This window comes from Artemia franciscana, chromosome 15 (assembly GCF_032884065.1).
Source record: "Artemia franciscana chromosome 15, ASM3288406v1, whole genome shotgun sequence".
NCBI lineage: Eukaryota > Metazoa > Arthropoda > Branchiopoda > Anostraca > Artemiidae > Artemia > Artemia franciscana.
In genome coordinates, this window is record NC_088877.1 from 22,372,105 (window position 1) to 22,392,461 (window position 20,357).

General features: G+C 35.5%; 1 protein-coding gene across 8 annotated transcripts in view; it reads right to left on the minus strand.

The window, feature by feature from the left end:
* Positions 1–20,357, minus strand: part of LOC136036193 (uncharacterized) — a 139,323-nt gene that overhangs the window by 33,781 nt on the left and 85,185 nt on the right. For all 8 annotated transcript variants that reach the window (XM_065718275.1, XM_065718273.1, XM_065718274.1 and 5 more), the window contains 4 exons: positions 15,879–15,976; positions 13,630–13,881; positions 10,153–10,464; positions 6,877–8,857 (listed from right to left, as the gene is read on the minus strand). In XM_065718275.1, coding sequence (XP_065574347.1) covers positions 6,877–8,857; positions 10,153–10,464; positions 13,630–13,881; positions 15,879–15,976 — 2,643 coding nt within the window. The remainder of the gene's footprint in view (positions 1–6,876; positions 8,858–10,152; positions 10,465–13,629; positions 13,882–15,878; positions 15,977–20,357) is intronic.

The window sequence follows — 20,357 nt, forward strand, 5'->3', positions numbered from 1 at the left end:
AAGACCAAAAAGATTGGAGGGCAATTAGACCCCCTCCCACGCCCCTATACTTATCAAAATCATCCGATCGAAATTTTGATATAGCTAACTTTTTCAATATAGTTGAAACGCCGAATAAATATACCTTTGGAGATAACAAGGCCCTCCAAAGCTCATGAAGTCTTTAAATTATAAAAATTACCGACTGTTTACGTACAGTACTTGTAGGAGAAAACAGCCCCTTTAGTAGACGGAAAAATTTCTGTTTGTTTTAAGTTTTAATGTCGCTTCTTACTTTCAATTGAAAAAACTTGTTTTTTTAAAATTTAATATCGGTCGGAAATTAACACATATAAAAGGGGGTCAGAAAAGTGGATAAAAAAGTGGGTAATCACAAGAGTTTCATTTGAGATTTACTGAATACATTATTTTTTTAGCACTCTGTTCTATCATTACGACATTGAGAGCTTAATATTTCTTAAGCTGTAGGAATTACTTGTTTTCTTGGATGAAAATATTTAAAGCAATCCGTTTAGTTTTATTAGTCTAATATGCAACAAATTTCATCAATATTTTCTTCTTTTTCAATCCATTCCATTCAGATGTTTAGAAAATTAATCTTTGGATCATTCAGTCATCTGCCATTCAAAATATTACTGCAGTAAACTAGATTGCTTCAATCGGACATTAAATAGAAAAAGCAAGTTTTATTTTTTAACTGAAAGTAAGGAACGACATTAAAACTTAAAACGAACAGAAATTATACCATCTATAAAAGGGTCTGTCCCCTCCTCAACGCCTCACTCTTTACGCTAAATTTTTTATTCTTTTAGAAAGTAGAGTTGTGACAAAGTCAAACTTTAGCGTAAACAGATCCCCCGTCGTAAACTTCTCCCTTCCCCAATTTTTTATTTAATTTCTGATCGTTTTTTAAATAATGCTGGGAAATCGGGCACCCCCTTCTTGGAAAACTCCTCCATGGAAATATCCTCCCACGTAAACTTCTCACCGCCATCAGAATAAATCCCCCCTGAAAACGTCTGTATACTTCCAAATAATCAATACTATATGTAAACAAGGGGCAAAGTTCACAACTTGCAGCCCTTCCCCTGGGGACTGTGGGGGATTAAGTCATCCTCCACGACATAGTTATTACATTTTTCGACTACGCTGAACAAGATAGGCATTTCAAAATTTTGATCAGATGACTGTGGGAAAAAATGAGCGTGGGAGGGGCCTAGTTGTCCTCCAGTTATTTGGTCACTTGAAAAGGGCACTAAAACTTTTAATTGCCGTTTGAATGAGCCTACTTGCAATAGGACCACTGTGCTGATACCATTACCCCTGAAAAAAAAGACAAAAAAAAAACAACAAACAAATAAACACGCATCCGTGATCTTTCTTCTAGCAAAAATACAAAATTCCACATTTTCGCAGATAGGAGCAGAAAACCTCTACAGTATGGTTTTCTGATACGCTGAATATGAATGTGTAACTTTCATTAAGATTCTATGACTTTTAGGGGATATTTCCCCTTTTTCTTGAAAAAAAGGCAAATATTATCAGGCTTGTACCATTTGATGGATAAAACTACACTTGATTAAACTTATATATTTGAAATTAGCATAAAAATTCGATTCTTTTGATGTATCTATGGGTATCACAATTCCGTTTTTTAGAGTTTCAGTTACTATTGAGCCGGATCGCTCCTTACTTACAGTCCGCTACGACGAATGGTTTGATTGCCAAAATTTTATTTAGGTAACCAAATACCTCGGAATCAATATTGATGAAACCCCATCATTTAAAGATCATGCGAAGTCAGTTTCGAAAATATTGTCATGTAACTTAGGTATCATGCGCAAATCGAAACAAATTTTCCTCCCAAATGTTTACGACTGTTATACTTTTCCCTGATTCACCCTTACATTTTGATTTGCTCGTCGATTTGGCTTGGTACTTTCCCTTCGATAGTTCGTCCGATCCGTGTGATCCAGAATAATGCTATCCGAATTTTTTTGTGGTGTTGGGAACCAGGAGTCTTTGAGGTCTGTGTATAGAGATTTAAATATAATGCCTGCAGCTGGATTATGTGATTTTTATATGTTGATTTTCATATATAAGTATTACAGTGAGAGCCTTCCTGATTGTTTTACAGGAACATTTTGTGAGAGGTCTGATGTTCACCAACACGTTACTCGGATACAAGGTAATCCTGAGGTTCCTCGATTAGTTTCAAGTAGGTCTTCTTTTTCACTTATTTACAAAGACTCAAAACTTTGGAATAAACTGAGTATAGATATCCAGGAAAACGGTAGCTTTGGCCAGTTTAAGTCTGATTTACGTCTAGAGTTGCTCGGTTGGTATACTTTTGAAACAGATTAAATAAAATAAGTTTTCCATAGGTTATTCATTTGTAATATTTATGTATTTTTCGTGTGTTATTTTTGTTGTCTTGGGGTCACGCAAGGTAATGTAATGTTTATGTTTTTTTTTTTTATTGTTGTTGGTTTCGGTATATGGCCTCATTCTCCATATTCTCTAATTCTCCATATTCTCCCTTTATTTTCCTTGAATTTAGCACAGCCTCGCAAGTTTCGCTTATGTTGTGCTATTGATTAAGAATTGTTTATTTCTAATAAATTGTTCTTCTACTACTACTACTACTACTACTAACAATTCTTCTTTTCAAACAGATGGTGGTAATGAACAGTAAGTAAGGAGCGACATGGGTCAATAGTAACTGAATTTTTACGTTGATAAATATATAAACAGAATCGGCTTATTATGCTGGTTCCAAATATATAAAAATTCATTAGGCTTTGTTGTTACCCATATAGACTACGAGCCTGAAAAAATTGACTGATTTTCAAAACCCCCCTAAAAGTCATACAATCCATGAAAATCACAGCATGAGATGCAGCGTATCAGAAAACTCTGTTTCAAGCTTCTATCGGCAAAAATTCAGAATTTAGTAATTTTTGTCAAAAAAGATTTTTTTTTTTTTTTTTTTTTTAGGGGTGATCGTATCAAACTAATAGTCCTAATGAATCAAGAGAGAGGTCTTTTGAACGATCATTAAACATTTTATTGCCCTTTTTAAGTAACCAAAACGACTGGAGGGCAACTAACCCCCCTCCCATGCCCCTTTTCCCCAAAATCGTCCGATAATTACTATCCGATCAAAATTTGAGAAAACTATTTTCTTCAGCATATTTGAGAAGTCCTAAAACTATGGCTTTGTAGATAACATACCCCTCCCCAAACCCCTGGGAATAGTTTTTTAAGCTATAAAGTTTGCCCATTTTTTACGCATAGTATTTTGTTATTGGGAATTTTTTTTTTGTTTGTTATAGGAAATTTTTGGGGGCTGAACTTTACGGGGGATACTCTACACTAGGGATATTTGACAGAATTCCTATGCGAAATTCTTTTTATTTATCTTACTTTCTCTTTGCCTTCTCAATTTTGCATGTGGAGATATTCCGGGGGAATTGTCCGAGGAACATTTTAAGCACGTTTGGATATCCAGGAAATAACTTCAACGGAAGGGAAGACGAAGGGATCTGGAGCGATCGGAAAAACGGTTAGAACTTTTTTTTCAAAATATAAACATGCTAAGGAGAATTTTTCAGGCTGAATCTTCCGCGAAACCTTTTATGGATGGGTGGGGATTTTCAGAGAGGGTAGAATTTCATGGGAGTAATTTTAAGGGGGTAGGTGTATTTTACGTTGGAGGAAGTTTCCACGGAAAGTTTTCCCGTGATGAGAGGGAATTTTGCATGGAGGATGCGCCAGATTTATTGCAGTTATTTGAAAAACAACCAGAAATTAAATAACAAAAAAAAATCAACTGAAATTAAGGAGCAACATTACAACCCAAAACGAACAGAAATTATTCAATATATGAAGGGATTGCCCCTCCTCAATACCTTGCTCTTTACGCTAAAGGTTGACTGTTTGTCCCTACATTTTAAGATTGACTCCTGATACATAATTAATTAGAATAGTTTAATTAAACTGGGAAACATTTGAAAAGTGCTATAAACTTTACCTTGAAGACCTAAGTATTGAGGGGGAGGGCAACCCATTCATATATAGAATAACTTCTGTTCGTTTGAGTTTTAATGATTTTTCAACTGAAAGTAATTTAAGTTGGAAAAACTTCATTTTTTATTTAATCTTTAGAATGAAATGGAATCAAAAGGGAAAATAACAACAAACAAGAGCTAAGAGCTCATATGGCACTTGTGACGAGGCGAGAAGAGCAAAGAGCCAAGAGATCATATGGTATGAGCTGTAACAAAATTCTATGAATCAATAGATTGATTTAAAAAGGAAGATAAGAAGCTTAATGCCGGTCAGGATTCAAAATAAGAGCTCTGAGTCACGATGTCCTTCTAAATATCAAAATTCATTAAGATCCGATCACCCACTCGTAAGTTATAAATACCTAATTTTTTCTAATTTTTCCTCTCCCTTTAGCCCCCCAGATGGTCGAATCTGGGAAAAAGACTTTATCAAGTCAAATTGTGTAGCTCCCTGACACGCCTACCAATTTTCATTGTCCTAGCACGTCCAGAAGCACCAAACTCGCCAAATCACTGAACTCCTCCCCCCAACTCCTCCAACGAGAGCGAATCCAGTACGATTCTGTCAATCACGTATCAAGGACATTTGTTTATTCTATCCACCAAGCTTCATCCCGATTCCTCCACTCCAAGTGTTTTTCCAAGATTTCCCCCTCCAACTCCCCCCAATGTCAAAAGATCTGGTCGGGATTTGAAAAAAAGAGCTCTGAGACATGAATTCCTTCTAAAAATCAAATTTCATTAAGATCCGATCATCTATTCGTAAGATGAAAATACCCCAATTTTCACGTTTTCCAAAAATTCCGGTTTCCCCCTCCAACTCCCCCCAATGTCACAGGATCTGGTCGGAATTTAAAATTAGAACTTTAAAGCACAAGATCCTTCTAAATATCAAATTTCTTTAAAATCTGGTAACCCTTTTGTAAGTTACAAATACCTCAATTTTCAAAATTACCCCCCCCCCCACAATTCCACCAAAGAGAGCAGATCCGGTCCGGTTATGTTAGTCACGTATCTTAGACAGGTTTCTATTCTTCCCATCCAGTTTCATCCTGATCTCACCGCTTTAAGTATTTTCTAAGATTTCCGGTCCCCCCCCAACTGCTCCCCCCCCCAATTACGCTTGATCCGGTTAAGATTTAAAATAAGAGATCTGAGTTACGAGGTCCTTCTAAATATGAAGTTTCATGAAGATCCGGTCACTCCTTCGTAAGTTAAAAATACGTCATTTTTTCTTATTTTTCAGAATTACCCCCCCCCCCCCAATGGAGCGGATCCGTTCCAATTATGTAAATCACGTATGTAAGATTTCTGATTATTTTCCCCACCAAGTTTCATCCCGATCCCTCCAATCTAAGCGTGTTCCATGATTTTAGGTTCCCCCACCCCAAACTTCCCCCAATGTCACCAGATCCAGTCAGGATTTAAAATAATTGCTTTGAGACACGATATCCTTCTAAATATCAAATTTCATTGAGATCCAATCACCCGTTCGTAAGTTAAAAATACCTCATTTTTCAGAATTAACCCCTCCCCCAATTACCCCAAAGAGAGCGGATCCGTTCCGTTTATGTCAATCATGTATCCAGGACTTGTGCTTATTTTTTCCACCAAGTTTCATCCCGATCCCTCCACTCTAAGTGTTTTCCAAGTTTTAGGTTTCCCCCTCCCCCCCCCAAAAGTCACCAGATCCGGTCAAGCTTTAAATAAGAGCTCTAAGACACGATATCCTTCTAAACATCAAATTTCATTGAGATACGATCACCCATTCGTAAGTTAAAAATACCTCATTTTTCTTAATTTTTCAGAATTATCCCCCCCCCAACTACCCCAAAGAGAGCGGATCCGTTCCGATTATGTCGATCATGTATCTGGGACTTATGCTTATTTTTCCCGTCAAGTTTCATCCCGTTCCCTCCACTCTAAGTGTTTTCCAAGATTTTAGGTTTCCCCCCTCCAACATCCCCCAAATGTCACCAGATCCGGTAGGGATTTAAAATAAGAGCTCTGAGACACAATATCATTCCAAACATCAAATTTCATTAAGATCCCATCACCCGCTCATAAGTTAAAAATACTTCATTTTTTCTATTTTTTTACGAATTAACCGCCCCCCCCCCCAGATGGTCAAATTGGGAAAATGATATTTCTGTTTCTTCTATTTCTAATTTAAGCTGGTCATGTCCCTGATACGCCTGCCAAATTTCATCGTCCTAGCTTACCTGGAAGTGCCTAAAGTAGCAAAACCGGGACCGACAGACCGACCGACAGAATTCGCGATTGCTATATGTCACTTGGTTAATACCAAGTGCCATGAAAAGTGTCTCAAATAACGGAATGTAAACTGAAAATCATAATGAAAATGAACCGGTATCTTAGTTTTTGCTGTTGTTGATGATTTTACTTGACGAAGGATTAAACAGAAACAGTGTTCGATATATAGCCTTTAGGAGCTGGAGAGGGCGTTAGCCTCCTTAATTTTTATTGTTAAACTTTTTTGTTTAATCCTTCGTCAAGTAACATAGTGGTTGCTACCAATAGGGAAAAAAAGTTACCTACTATTGACATGCCAGGCAATTGATATTGTCCTTCAATAAAACTCAGAAATTACATTAAATATCAATTACGAATTAAATTTCAACACTGTTCTATGAGTATATTAACTTCAATTATTATTTTTTGGTATAAATTAGACCTCATAATGATCTCTTAAAAACTTCTGGATGCTATTTTTTTGCTGAATATCTCTAAAAATAGCTCTAAAATTAATATTATTTTTGCTAATTAAATATAAAGTTCAAATTACCCATGGTTTTATTACTGCATGGAGAATCTTCAAACCCTTCAGGTGGCTGGACCATCGAAACACCGCTTTCTGGGGTTCTCGTTTCTTCACTTAGAGGAGTAGGAACTATGTCTAAACATTCTGATAGAAAAACACTGTCACTCCCTGGGCTGGCTGATCTCAAGGAATCTAAACTTATTCCTGTAGCACTATGAGGGTCTAAAGTTAAAAGATTCTTATCTTCCTTTCTTTCAGAACTAACTTCACTATTTCGCTCTGAGCAGCTATCTCTTTTGAATTCAATGTTAGCTGGGAAAATGACGTTTTCTTCATTGTACTTTTCGTCAATCTGTTCCATATCAATGCTAGCACGAGGTAAAGATTTTGTGTCTGACCGACATGCCTTCTTCTTCTTTCTTTTTTTATCAGGTGTAGTTGAAGTAAGAGATTTTTCATCAGTTCCAACAATAGTCCAGTCTTCAATCCTAAACCCTTCATGCATGGCTGGACTGCGCACCATTCCTGGAGTATCAGGTGTCGACGGCATATAGCACAGTGTATCTTCTTCCGTGGCTTCTCTGTGCAATATTTGCATTAGATCAGCAGTATCACGTTCAATTTTTTTAACTTGCGAATAGCAATGTCTCTCTGCTGACCTTCTTTTGGCTCCAGCATCAGGGCTTCTACTTCGCGATTTAGATTTTCGTCCCGTGGAAATTTTCAGAATTTCTCTTTTGCTCTCACTTTCTGGGGTTCTTCGTTTTTCTAATAATTTTCTAGATGAAAATTCCTCGTCACTTGAAGAATCAACATAGTTTACAGATTTAAGCGAAGGAGATAAATTGCGCCGTTCAGATAATGGCGAAGAAACTGAAGGTAAATGTAAAGCAAAACTATCTTTCATTTTCTTTGCGTCGAACTGTTCACATTCGGTTTCAGCCTCAACAGATTTAATTTTCAGCTTCGCTGCAGGACTTTTTGTTGGAACTTCAATGACATAATTCATAATTTCATCACTTTTGTCAAAATAGCGTGTATATCTTTTTTCACTTACTGTTTTTGTTTTACTATCACGAGCTCTAATTACTCTAGCTGATTCTGACAGTTCAGACACTTCTAGGCGTTCTTCAAGGCAAGGACTATTACAATTTTCATTCTTTGACATATCAGCTGTCTTTACATTGTAATTTACGTTTTCTATTGAATGGCTCTTTGGGTTTTCACTAATTGTCTGTTTTTCCTTTGCACATTTATCTATATTCTGGCAACCTAAAACTCCAATGTCAGGAGACACTTTCCCCTCTGAATTACTCTTATTCATACCACTGTTACCGGATTCAGAAGTCTTATCCCCAGAATTTTCTCTACTGGAACAGCTTTGTGAGCTAATTCGACCTTGTATTTTACTTTCCTTTAAGGAGCTGGTTTCTTCAAGGTTACAACCTAGGCTATAGCTACCAGAGCTGCTGCTTTTCACTTCGTCGTCGTCAGAAGAAACTCTTACTTCTTGGACAGCTGGAAGAGGATCTAAGCATGGACTAGCAACAGAGCCAACCCTTGAATCTGACGGACTGGATATCGTTTCGTAAGATGCTTGAGTTTTCAATGTGCTCTGCTTCGAGGAGTCATTCTCCTTATCAGGAAGTGCCGTTGCAAAAGAGTCAGTGGATACCGTTGTGCAAGATGTAGCAGATTCAAAATTGCCAATAGCTGTTAAAAAGGATTCTGAATGACAATTAACCTTTTCTTTGTCATCACAGACTGAGGGTACAGATTCAGGGTCTGAATCTGTTTCTTTCTCCGTGACTGGACAATATGAGCTTTCAGACTCAACAGATACATTCCAATAATGCTTTGTTGTCACAATCAAGGATTTTTTAGACCTAATTGTGTCAAGTCGAGGCCCATTTGGTGATGTTGTAAACAGCTTATCATTCAATTTAAATGACCTTGTAGAAGTAGGGGTTGATAATACAGTATATGAGTCTGATTCACCACTCGCCTGTAAGAACAAATAATCAAAAATCATTCAAAATCTTATTGTAGGACCAGCCCTAAAGAGTCATCAAGATTATATAGGAACAGATTACACAGTTGGGACTGAAAAAGAGATGTTTAATTGTTTGATTTACATAAAAAAAGCATAAAGGATATCGCACTAGACTCTTTAAAGTCTAAACCAGCGATGCTGATCTCTGTCTCAAGGTCCTTCAGCCAGGAAGTGCAACGGCAGATGGGGCCAGCCATCCTGTGCTTTCGCACACCCTTCCTGTTTACCTTCCCCAGATTTCTCCAGGTACTCATTTAGAGTCGGGTCGACTCTGGCTGAGCTTATAGAGTCATGCCACTAACCCCCGTTCCAATCCAAACAACTGGCCTCACAAAGAATCAAACCTTCGTCCTTTTGTTGGATTTATGTAACTATTTAATTCATGTAGTTCATGCAGTTCATGTTGAATAATAAATAAATAACGTTGTTTTTAATCTCCTAAGTAAGTGAGGGATTGAAGCACAGAAGGAAAAATAAAGGATGACTTTAAAGTATTTTAATGCTGTAGAAACCGAACTAGACATTTAGGCAATGAAAAATGATGTTCTAGACTGGAGAATAACTTAGCCATTACTTAATCAGACACACCAGGAGTAAAGTCTCAAAGCCTGTAAAAATTGTTTGTTGAAATAGAGATGATTATTTTTTTTATTCCTGTTTTTACATTTACGTAAAGGATCTCTGTCTTCAGGAAACTTTTTCAGAAGGCGTGCCAATTTAAAAAAGAATAATGTAGATGAATAAATATATATTTAATTTCTTTTCCCAAATCTTTATGTTGAAGTGTCTATTAGCTGAGTTATTAGTATTTTTCTATTTCATAATGTGTATTTTTTCTAACGTGCATCTCTCCACGTTTTACAACAGAACATAACAAGCAAGGAGTTGCAAAAGCAGTGCTTTGAGCACAAACATACGAAAACAAGGTACAAACTTTGAGTAGATGAAAGCCTCTATCTATTAAAGAAGGCAAGGAATCAAGGCATATAAATAATCTATAATCTATGTAAAAATACCATTACTTTTAACTCTTTTTATTTAACTATATACCATTACTGTATTTTGCGTATGTTCCCATTCCATATCATAGACATGTAATAGGAACACATTTTGGTCTCTCGCTTAAAAGAAGAGACTTCATTTTCTTCAGAAAAAAAGAAGGGATTTCATTTAAAATAAGGGATTTCATTTGTGAGAAAAAAAGATGACAATCAAAGGAGCGTACTATAAATCTAATATTCACTTACATGATGAGACAAGCAATGAGCATCGGTTTCAGAATTCCACTGCCTAGTTACTTCCATTTCACTAATAACAACATGCTGTTCACCAGGATCTTCACAAAAAGCTGGCTTCCATAAAACCGTTGTTTGTGACACTTCACCAGATATTGAATCGACAGATTTTTGTCTAGGAAGCTGAAGTATATTACCTTCTTTTTTGTCTCCAACAAATTCAACTGGTGGAGATATTTCTGGCCCAACAAAAAGCTCAATTTCGCTATCACTTTCTGCTTCGTCATCGGTAAATTCCAGCTTTTCTGGAGTACCACTCTTTTCCTATAATAAGAAATATGAAAAGGACTATTTTGAGATAGAAGTTATAATGACAGAAATTCCAATTAGTTTATAAAAACAAGAGACTTCCTTCATTATTTTTCAGAGCTAATTATACACAAACCGAAAATAAACATGTCTAAAAGGAATCAGAAATAACGAAGACTGGTAAAAATTTATTACACGAATAATCATGAATAATACTTAAGGCTATATTATAGGCTATGCCTCTAGAGGGACAGTGCCAAATCTACATGGGCCCTATCGGACGTGCAGAGGCCTAAAATTTAAACAAATATACAGAAACCAAAGATTCTTAAGATTTTGGATAGTATACTATTTATAATTATCCGTAAGAGCACTTAATGCTCTTACAGCCCCCCCCCTCCCATAAGAGCACTCATTTGCTCTTGTAATCCACTATAGCACGCACAAGAGCATAAACAACCGTCTAAATATATTATTAAAATTTTAAAATTTCATGGGGTTCATCATAGAAGGTTATCTTTTTCAGCTGTTCCACCAAAAATATTGCAGTCGAAACATTGCTACAAAACTGTTTCTAATTTTGCTGGGACGGAAGACTTTAGGGAAGCCAAATTGCTTCAAAAGTTTTCCGCAAACAGTGCGTTAAGCAAAAGCTAGAAAACGAAGACAATGGCAGTTCCGGTACAGATACCTAGGCTTGGACGAGAAGTGGAAACTTTAGAGAAAAAATTGGATAATCAAGTACAATGGAAATAGACTAATTCAAACAGCAGGTAAAACAAAAGAAAAACAAGAAGATTGTTATTGCAATTAACTGAGTATTCGAAATAATTTGGATAATAAACACTCCCATTTAAACGCCTTAGAATGCATGATTTTTACATTATTTGCCTAACACTTATATGTATACACGTACCAATACACTGGAGGGGATACAAAAATGCCCCCAAGGGTTAAATCAAAAGGAATACTCTACCATAAAAATTGCAAAACTACGGCAATGTTTTATGCTGCTGCCAGTTTTATCATGTTCATGTTTTTAAAGGAGCGACTCGGTCCTATAGTAGCCAAAACTCTATAAAACAGAAGAAACAAAAAAAAATTACATTTTTGGTTCAATTGGAAAATATAAAATCCATTAAGCTTAATGTTATCCATCAAAAGCTATGAATCAGCAAAAATTCAACATGTCTCATAAAAGGGTGCGAGAACTTCTCTCTAAAGTCAAGGAATCTTGATGAAAATCACACCACTAGATTCAACGTACCAGAGAAATCTACTATAGGGATTTTAAGCTTCCATTTGAAAAATTGTGGAATATACCAAAAACAACACGGATGCATGTCTTTTTTTCTTTTTTTTTAAGGATGATCATATTGAACGAATTGTCCAAGAAGATGATATTTGTCAATTATTTACATATAGTATTTTTTATTGGGAAGTATACAGGAATTTTTCGGAGGAGGAGTATTTTCTACAGGAAGTTATACGTGAAGAGGAAAGTTTCCGAGGATAAACTTTACACGGGGAAATTTTACACAATTCCTATATGAAATTCTTTTTATTTGTCTTACATTCTCTTTGGCAACTCAATTTTATATATTCCGTGGGAATTTTCCAGGGGAAATTTTCAACGAGGTTGGCACTGTCTAAAAATTTTTTCCGCCGGAGAATTTTTTCGGGGGAGGGGGGGTTCTGATAGAGAAACTTTTGATGGGGGGAGGGGGAATTCCAGTAAAAGTTTCCCACAGAGGGTGAGGGGATTTCTGGTATAATTTGAAAAGCACTAAGAAATTTATTTTCAAACAAAAGCACGCTAAGAAAAATTTCCCAGTCGGAAATTTCTGCAAGAAGTTTTCCGGCGGGGATCTTCAGTGAGAAAAAAATCGTACTGGGGAATTTTCTGGGGCACTCTACGTGGGAGGATACCTCCATGGAGAAATTTTTGATGAGAGGGGATTTTACAAGGAAGGGGAAGGTGGACTTCCCGGGATTTTTTGAAAACGATCTAACAATTGCTGAAACACAAGGGCCGTCTAATTAAATTAATAATCTTTTTACAGTATTAGAAAACTTTTAAAAGTACTAAAGCATGAAGAGAAACGGGTTGAGGAGGGGATAGACCCCCAAAGGGAATAATTTTGTTTATTTCAAGTTTTCATTTTTCTCATTACTTTCAGTTAAAAAAAAACTTGTTTTTCTTTTATTTAATACTTAGCCTACACAAGGCAATGTTTAGCTCCAAAATTTTAATTTGAAATAAACTTGTTAGCGATTTTGCAGTCATGAGAAAGACGTTTGAAGGACTAAAAGGTAGGAGAGCAATACGCTTTGCAAAAAAGTATCTTTAAGATACTCTTAAAAATACTTTTTACAATATCTTCAAACTAATTATCTTACCAACTCAACGGAAGGAACTGATTACTGTCTTATTCTTTTCCCCTTTAATTGTGCTATAATAGTTTGGGAATCCGTGTTCGCTTTTGTCAGTTATCCGTTACTCAAAGAACCTACAGATCTTTGCATTCTTTGTTTTGTCTAAGTTCATTAAAAGATTTCTTCGTTGTCCTTGGTCCCAGAGTGGAAACTTTTCGTCCAATCAGCCAAAGTAGATTAAAGGCCTTTTGTACTTTGAGCTTTATTGGAACCACAAAGCTTATCTGATATCTGAGACTTACGACAGCTGGAAATTTTAATAAATTTAGCCTATCTGGAAACCCAAACCTGTCGCGAAAATGGTTTTGCCTGTTAGATCAATGTCACACCCAAACTTAAAGTAAGCTATAATGAACCTTTTCAACCAATATAGAAAATTATTTATTCTGTTATTGCAGGTTATTATTTATATATAAATAATAACATTATTAACATATATATATATATATATATATATATATATATATATATATATATATATATGTAATAATAACATATATATATATACAGTTATAATAACATAATAACAGTTATAATAATAACATATATATATAATATAAAATAATCTGTTATTTATTGCAGGTTGCTTGCTAATTTATGCTGAAAATTCCTACACTTCTGAACAGTTTGTCATTTATTTTTAGTCTCCTAAAATGAAGCGATACCGTCCCAACCACTGTTAGTAGTCACTGTTAGGTGCGTCAATAAGAAATTCTCATCAGAAGGTCAAATTTGGTTCCTTACACGTTTAACTAGAATTGCTCCTTCTGAATACGCTTTAGTGAGTTTGCTTGATCTTTTTTCGTTTTCGGAAATTGAGTCCAGTACAAGCTCTTCTGATCTTGTTCTTTCCCCATTAAAGTCAAAATTATATACTTCCATGTAATAGATGTCGTTGGGCGACGCTCCAGAATTCACAGCTGATAAAGATTTGATCAGTTTGCGTGTTTTCAGTATTTCTAACATTGTTTGGGAACCACGGCTCTCCATATTAACCTGAAAATAAACTTGTATTAAAATAAAAGCTCTTGTATATCAAAACTGTACAAAATGGCCAGGTTGCGTGAAAATATGCTCAGCCGAATCAGAAATAAAAGTTTCAGGAGGTTTTTTTTTAAATATGACATTTTTATGGAGTGGGTTGTGATGGTAAAATAAATAGTTCCACACCTCGCTCGTGATTCCACCCGATATAAAACTATCCGCAAGAACAAGAAATAACATACACTCCAATTTCTAGTTTGCTACAACTTTATCTTTCCCCAAATTTAGAAAGGTCTTAGACAATAATGTCTAAAACCTAATGTCCGAATTAGCGATTCAAAAAAAACTTTAATATTATATCAAAGTAAGGTTTGTTTAATTTTTTCATTTTTTCAGTTGTTTGAAATTTTCTAGTCGGAAAATTAAAGCTGTTCAGTTTTTCATGCTTGTTTTAATTGCTATTTATTATTGCATCCATCAGTTTAATTGGATAGCTATTGCAAAATAAAATGTCCCTTAAGCACAATAGTTGAGAATCATGATATTCAGGAAAACAAATTGTAAAAACCCTATAAACCGATAAAAAAGCTAAAACTTTTTCGGTAAAACTAGTTCGTATGAGTGGAAGTTAAGATATCTGTTAATATGATTTTGTATTTTGCCTACATCTCAAATTATAATAAATTATTATAGTTCTTCAGCAAAAACTTTACAAGTTTTCCTACTATTAACATGCGAAAATACTTATTAAAGAAAATTAACAAACATTCTTCAAAAAGTTTTCTAAGAGAGGCAAAGAATGATATTAGAACCTTATTCAAGCAGAGATAAAGACGAGCAATAAGTCAAGCTTTAAACGAACAGAAATTGCTACAAATGAATAAATGGAAAAAAAGGAACAGAAATTATACCATTAGGAAATCAGGGTGTGGCTGCCATCCTTTCAGCCAGTCCTCCCTTTCCACCTTTTCAACAAGTGATGTCAACTCACGATAATTTAACTGGGGAACAATAAAATTTCAATTTTATTACATAATAAATAAAAGTAGTTTTTAAATGAAAATCCTCCCAAAAAAGGTATTTTTTCAAAATTTAGAAGGAGGAGTCTAGGGGGTTGACAGAACTCTTTCTAACCCCCAAAAAGCTACAGCATCACTGCGTTCTGCTGAAAATAAAAATATTTGAATAGTCTATTCTTTTTTCATGATAACGTTAAAAAGTTTAGGCTTATATAAAACGATCAATATTATTTCATAATTGATTGCAACAACAAATATAAAAGTTTCCTCCTTTGAAGAAATTCCCTTTAAATGTATAGAAAATAATCTGGTAGATCGTTTATTGATTCAAGAAATCCAAAGATCGCTTCAGAAAACTAAACAGACTGATTCAGCAATTACCAATTGACATTTAAAAGTTGTATTTAATTACCAGCTTTCTATACTTTTGCATGAAATGAGATAGGAAGGTGGACATTTTTTTTTTGTATGTAAATAACCATACAAGGACTCAAGCTTAAAGTGTTAACCATTCCTCTTTTCCCAATAGCTTAATTATTTATCTTTATCTCCAAGATATTTATGGTTTACACTTTTATGCCGTTTAGGTTGAAAAACAGAATAAGATGCTATACATCCCTTTCTCTTACTTTTTATTGAAAGGTTGTATTTCTTAAAAGTCCTTGCTTCTTTCTGTCTTCTTCTTGTCTTTTTCCTCTTTCTCTTTTTTTCCTTTCTTCCTTTATCAGTTGAGTTTCTTTTGTATTGAGTAGCGTGATATGAACGTGGTTTTAATTAGCTGAGGGTGATAACCTCGCTTGCCCTTACAAGCTTATTGTCTGGCGAATGGCGAGTAGTGTTTGTTTTCTTTTCTTAATAAATGTATATCTCATATCTCATACTGTGATTCTAACTTTACTATTCTATTTTCTGGTTCTAGGTACAATTTTCTTATCACATAGGATAACGTGTGACCAGAATTTCAGTTGTAAGCAGTGAAATAAAACATACCTGTTTTGATGATGGCTCGGAGGATGGAGTTGGCCTTCTTGAGCAGGGACTATCTGTTTGCGTTGCCTGTGTCTTCATTGACGCCTTCTTTAGTTTTTCTAAAATTGTGTAAAAATATTTACTAAGTTGCGAACTTGAAAGTCAGTAGAATCTTTTTCACTTTTATAAATAAAAAAAAGTTTTACTTACGGAAGTAAAGAGCGAAGTTGAAATTTGAAATGAGGGAAAACTATTGCTCTGCTGATAATGCAAGATATATCGATAAAATTAGCCCACATTAACTGACTTGTGAAATTTTTCTATTTTCGTAGAATTCTGAAATCTAGCACTTATTTAACTTAGGCAATTGAGTCAACATGATTTTTTAAGGAATTAAGTAGACAACAGGCTTTGCCTCTGACATCCCTTAAATTCACACACAAAATATGTGCAAGTTTCGTCTATAAATAAAGAATCAGAGGAATATATCGTTATTGCTATCTTTAAGAAATTACACTTAAAAAAATTGAATTATTTTCATAGAAATGGAAATAAATAAATGACATTGAATTCTTCAGGCAGTTCTTTTTTCCAAAGCACGTTAATTAGTTTTCACTTACTAAGGGGTGGGAGAGGGAGTATACAGGATGGGCGATTTTAAATCTCCAATTATGGATGACAAACAACAGGAATTACAATAGTACCCCCAGTATGCTTCCCGGCCATTACTCCAGAAATGGCAACAAAAAATACCATTTCTCAGTATGACATTTAACGAGGGTAGTTGTGAAGACGAACTTATAAGAGATGGTAGCGATTGATTAAGCCATTAAACATCTCCCTGAGATGTCGTGGCAGCTTGCTAGTCTAGAAGGAAAAATTATAACCTTAAAAACTATATATTGCTAATAATATGCTAAAATGAATTTTTTTTCACTTGTGGTTAATTACCCCGATTTCATTCCAGTTCTTTGATAGTATATCCATCTAAATCTAGCAAAAACACCCATAGTCATACGCCTTCAAACTCCGCCCAGCCGAGACTCTTTAAACTTCGAGGGTGTCTAATTCGAAACTGATAGTAAAAGGTTACAATAAAAACAAATCCTCGTTTTTTTAGTCCCCCAATATAGGGGACTAAAAATCTCCTGTTAGCAGTTTTAGACCATGAAAATCGATTTGATCTTTTTGAAGCTGCGTTCCTCAGTATTTAGACCATATTTGGGTAAAATAAAGATTCTGTGATAGAAAATGTCCCTTTGATGTGGTTTGTCAGAATGGGGGGGGGGGGGCTCAGAACGCTCTAATTATAGTCTAAGTCAATCAAGAATTGATTGGATATCTTAAAATTCCCATTTTCTGGCATTTTTACCTTCTTCTGGAAAAATTGATGTTTTGTGGCATAAATGACAGAAAACACCACTCTGCAATGGCTTGTCAAGGAGAGGTTTTAAAACCTCCTGTTTAGGTTTCCAGACAATAAAAAATCGATTGGTTATCTTAGAATTTCCATTCTCTTTCCTTTTGATCCTCTTTGGAAGAGTCTCAAGTTTTCTCGCACAAAATAACAGAAAATGCCAACTTGCGGTGACACTATATCTCTTTTTACTTAAAAAAGGCAAGAGATGTGGCAATTTGAGTTCAAATGAGTCCCCTTCCAACACTGCACATCCGACGGTTCGATACGTTATCCTTGGGAAAAAAGACACAATAGTACTTTCCATGCAAAAAGTGAATTTTTCCCTCTTAAAGGTGGGGAGGGGGGCTGTATTTCTTTAGAACCAGGTTATCGATCATAATATCTGAAATGATGCAACTTTCATTCAAATCTGACGCCATTTTCAAGAGATTTTAGGCTCTTTTTCGAAGTTCCCATTTATTTGTTGGCGCAATAAACTTTTACTATAAAGATTAGCCAAAATAATGAATACCATTCCTAAATTAGTGTAGAACATCAACTTTTCTCAATAGAAATTTTTTTCAAACAGCCCTTCGAATCTTTTGGTTACAATGGGCCGCGGTCCCTCTCAATTTGGTTGCAGCTATTGATGTAATTATGATCACGAAATTACACAGCGATTTCACTCTAACTATAAGTGGCTAAAGGTCAAGCTGAAAGCATTAGCACCTAATGAAAAAGTTATACGTGTTAACTTTCTAGTAACTTCATTATTTTATAGTGCAAGCCATTTCAGAGCGGAAATGATACCTGATTATTATCTATCAATCTTTTCTTCGAGTATATTTAAACTCTTTCTCGATATAAAGCTGAAAGTAACTTTAACTAGACCTACGTTGCCCGGGCAACGTGAAGTATTGCGGCAACCTTTGTCCGGCTTCGCCGACTAAAGTGTTGCGAGAGAAACACTTTGGTTTTGTTTCTTCGCTATCGATCAGTAATCACATGATCAAAGGCTATTCCTCATCGTTGAAAAAACAACAGCAAAATAGTATCGAAAGAAGGGACCAAATTGACTTTGCAGCCAGTTGAACTTTATCCTTTTCAATTGTAGACATCGTGACGGATGAAAAATCGGAACAATATCTCATATAATCTAGTTGGTATTATAAAGCTATCCCTAACTTTTCAGGATCAAAATACCATAGATGACATTCTATTAATCATTACGAAACTATCTCATTCTTTTACATTCTCGTTTGTGCTTATTTCTTGAAGTTGTCAGCCTATCTAAGTTTTTAAAACGGTATGTTCAAATAAGAACACAATCAGTTATCACATGAACAAAGGCTATTCTCAGCGTTGAAAAAACAAAAGCTACAAAATAATACCGAAAGAAAGGACTAAATTGACTTTGCAGCCAGTTGAACTTTATCCTTTTCAATCGTAGACATCGTGACGGATGAAAACTTGGAAAAACATCTTATATAATCTAGTTGGTATTATAAAGCTATCCGTAAAATTCAGGATTAAAATACCATAGGTGACACTAATTATTACGAAACTACATCATTGTTTCACGTTATCGTTTATAACCGTCGCGTAAACACTTATTTAAAGAGATCGAATAGAATGTGCACCAATTTGCACATATTTCTAGCCCAAGGTGAACAGATTCTTACTTACAAGTCCCTCTCCCGTGATAAACATCAAGTTTACCGGAAACAAATAAATGGGTACACCAACTGGCAAAAGTTGCAAACCCCTCATCGCTGAAGATGGTTGTAGCCCAACAGCCGATTATTACTTACAAGTCCCCTACATGTCTTACCACTGGAACCAAATTGGTCTAACCATCAAATACACTGGAAACAAATAATAGGTACACCAACAAGCAAAAGTGGCAAACCTCTCATTGCCGAAGATGGTTATGAGCTAACAGCCGTTTCTCGCCCAAAATGAACCGATTCTTACTTATAAGTCCCTCTCCCGTGATAGGTATCAAGTTCACCGGAAACAAATAAATGGGTAAACCAACTAGCATAGTTGCAAACCCCTCATCGCTGAAGGTGATTATTACCTAAGAGCCGAATGTTGCTTTCAAGTCCTTTATATGTCTCACAATTTGTATCGGCCTAGATTTCGTTTCAGTGTGTACCTAATTACTGAAGTTATCAACCCCTTGAAACTTTCAAACTGGTATACCTCATGAAGGAATTTTTGTACCAAAAAATGGACGTCATATACTTTGATCAGCTCATCAAGAGCTATCAATTGCCGTCGAAAAAAATATATCTGTCTTAGTTCAAAAGTTGATTTATTTGCCGTAGGCCAACTTAACGTCACCACTTAGAAAGGAGCAAAGGATAAGCTCCAATTTCTTTAGCAATGAGAGAACTTTTAAAGTTTATTAGGCACATCTGATACCATTTCTTTACCGCAATCCCAAGTCCGAAAAACCGAATGATAGACTCAGCTGAAATCACGAACAGAAATGGGTAGAAACAATAGATGGCAGCACTTTCGGACCCCTGGGAAAATGCCACATTTTTGCTTCTGTAAATTTTTCTATTTATCACTCAAAGAAGATATATTGGCTGTGGGGCCGGGTAACTGCCGCATATATTTAACACTTATAGAATTAGTCCATCTTCAATTTGAAAGTGGTGCCTGCCTGCTTGCCTGCTAGAACGGAGCTTTCCACTCGAAAGCAGAAACATGGTTTGATGAAACGAAAGCTTGGCTGCACAACTTCAAATACTCCTCTCTGACATAGGCTATATAACTCCACTTCACCTCGCACACCATAGGATCTGGCTCGTGGACAAGCAAAACCATCCTTTTTGGCCCCAGGGAAGAGTTCTGCGGAGCTTTCCAAAATGTAATGTCATATTCATCAATCCGGGCTGATGTCCACATTTTCCGTAAAAACCGCACAGGTTAGACCCTTAGAATAAGCTGATAAGCTTATCTCCAGGAATAAGCTGAGATCGGCGGCATAGGAAAAAAAAAAACCGGACAAAACCAAAGTGTTGCTCTCGCAACACAATTATCACCAAAATTCAGTTATCAAAGTATTGTTTCTAAAACCTGAAACAAAA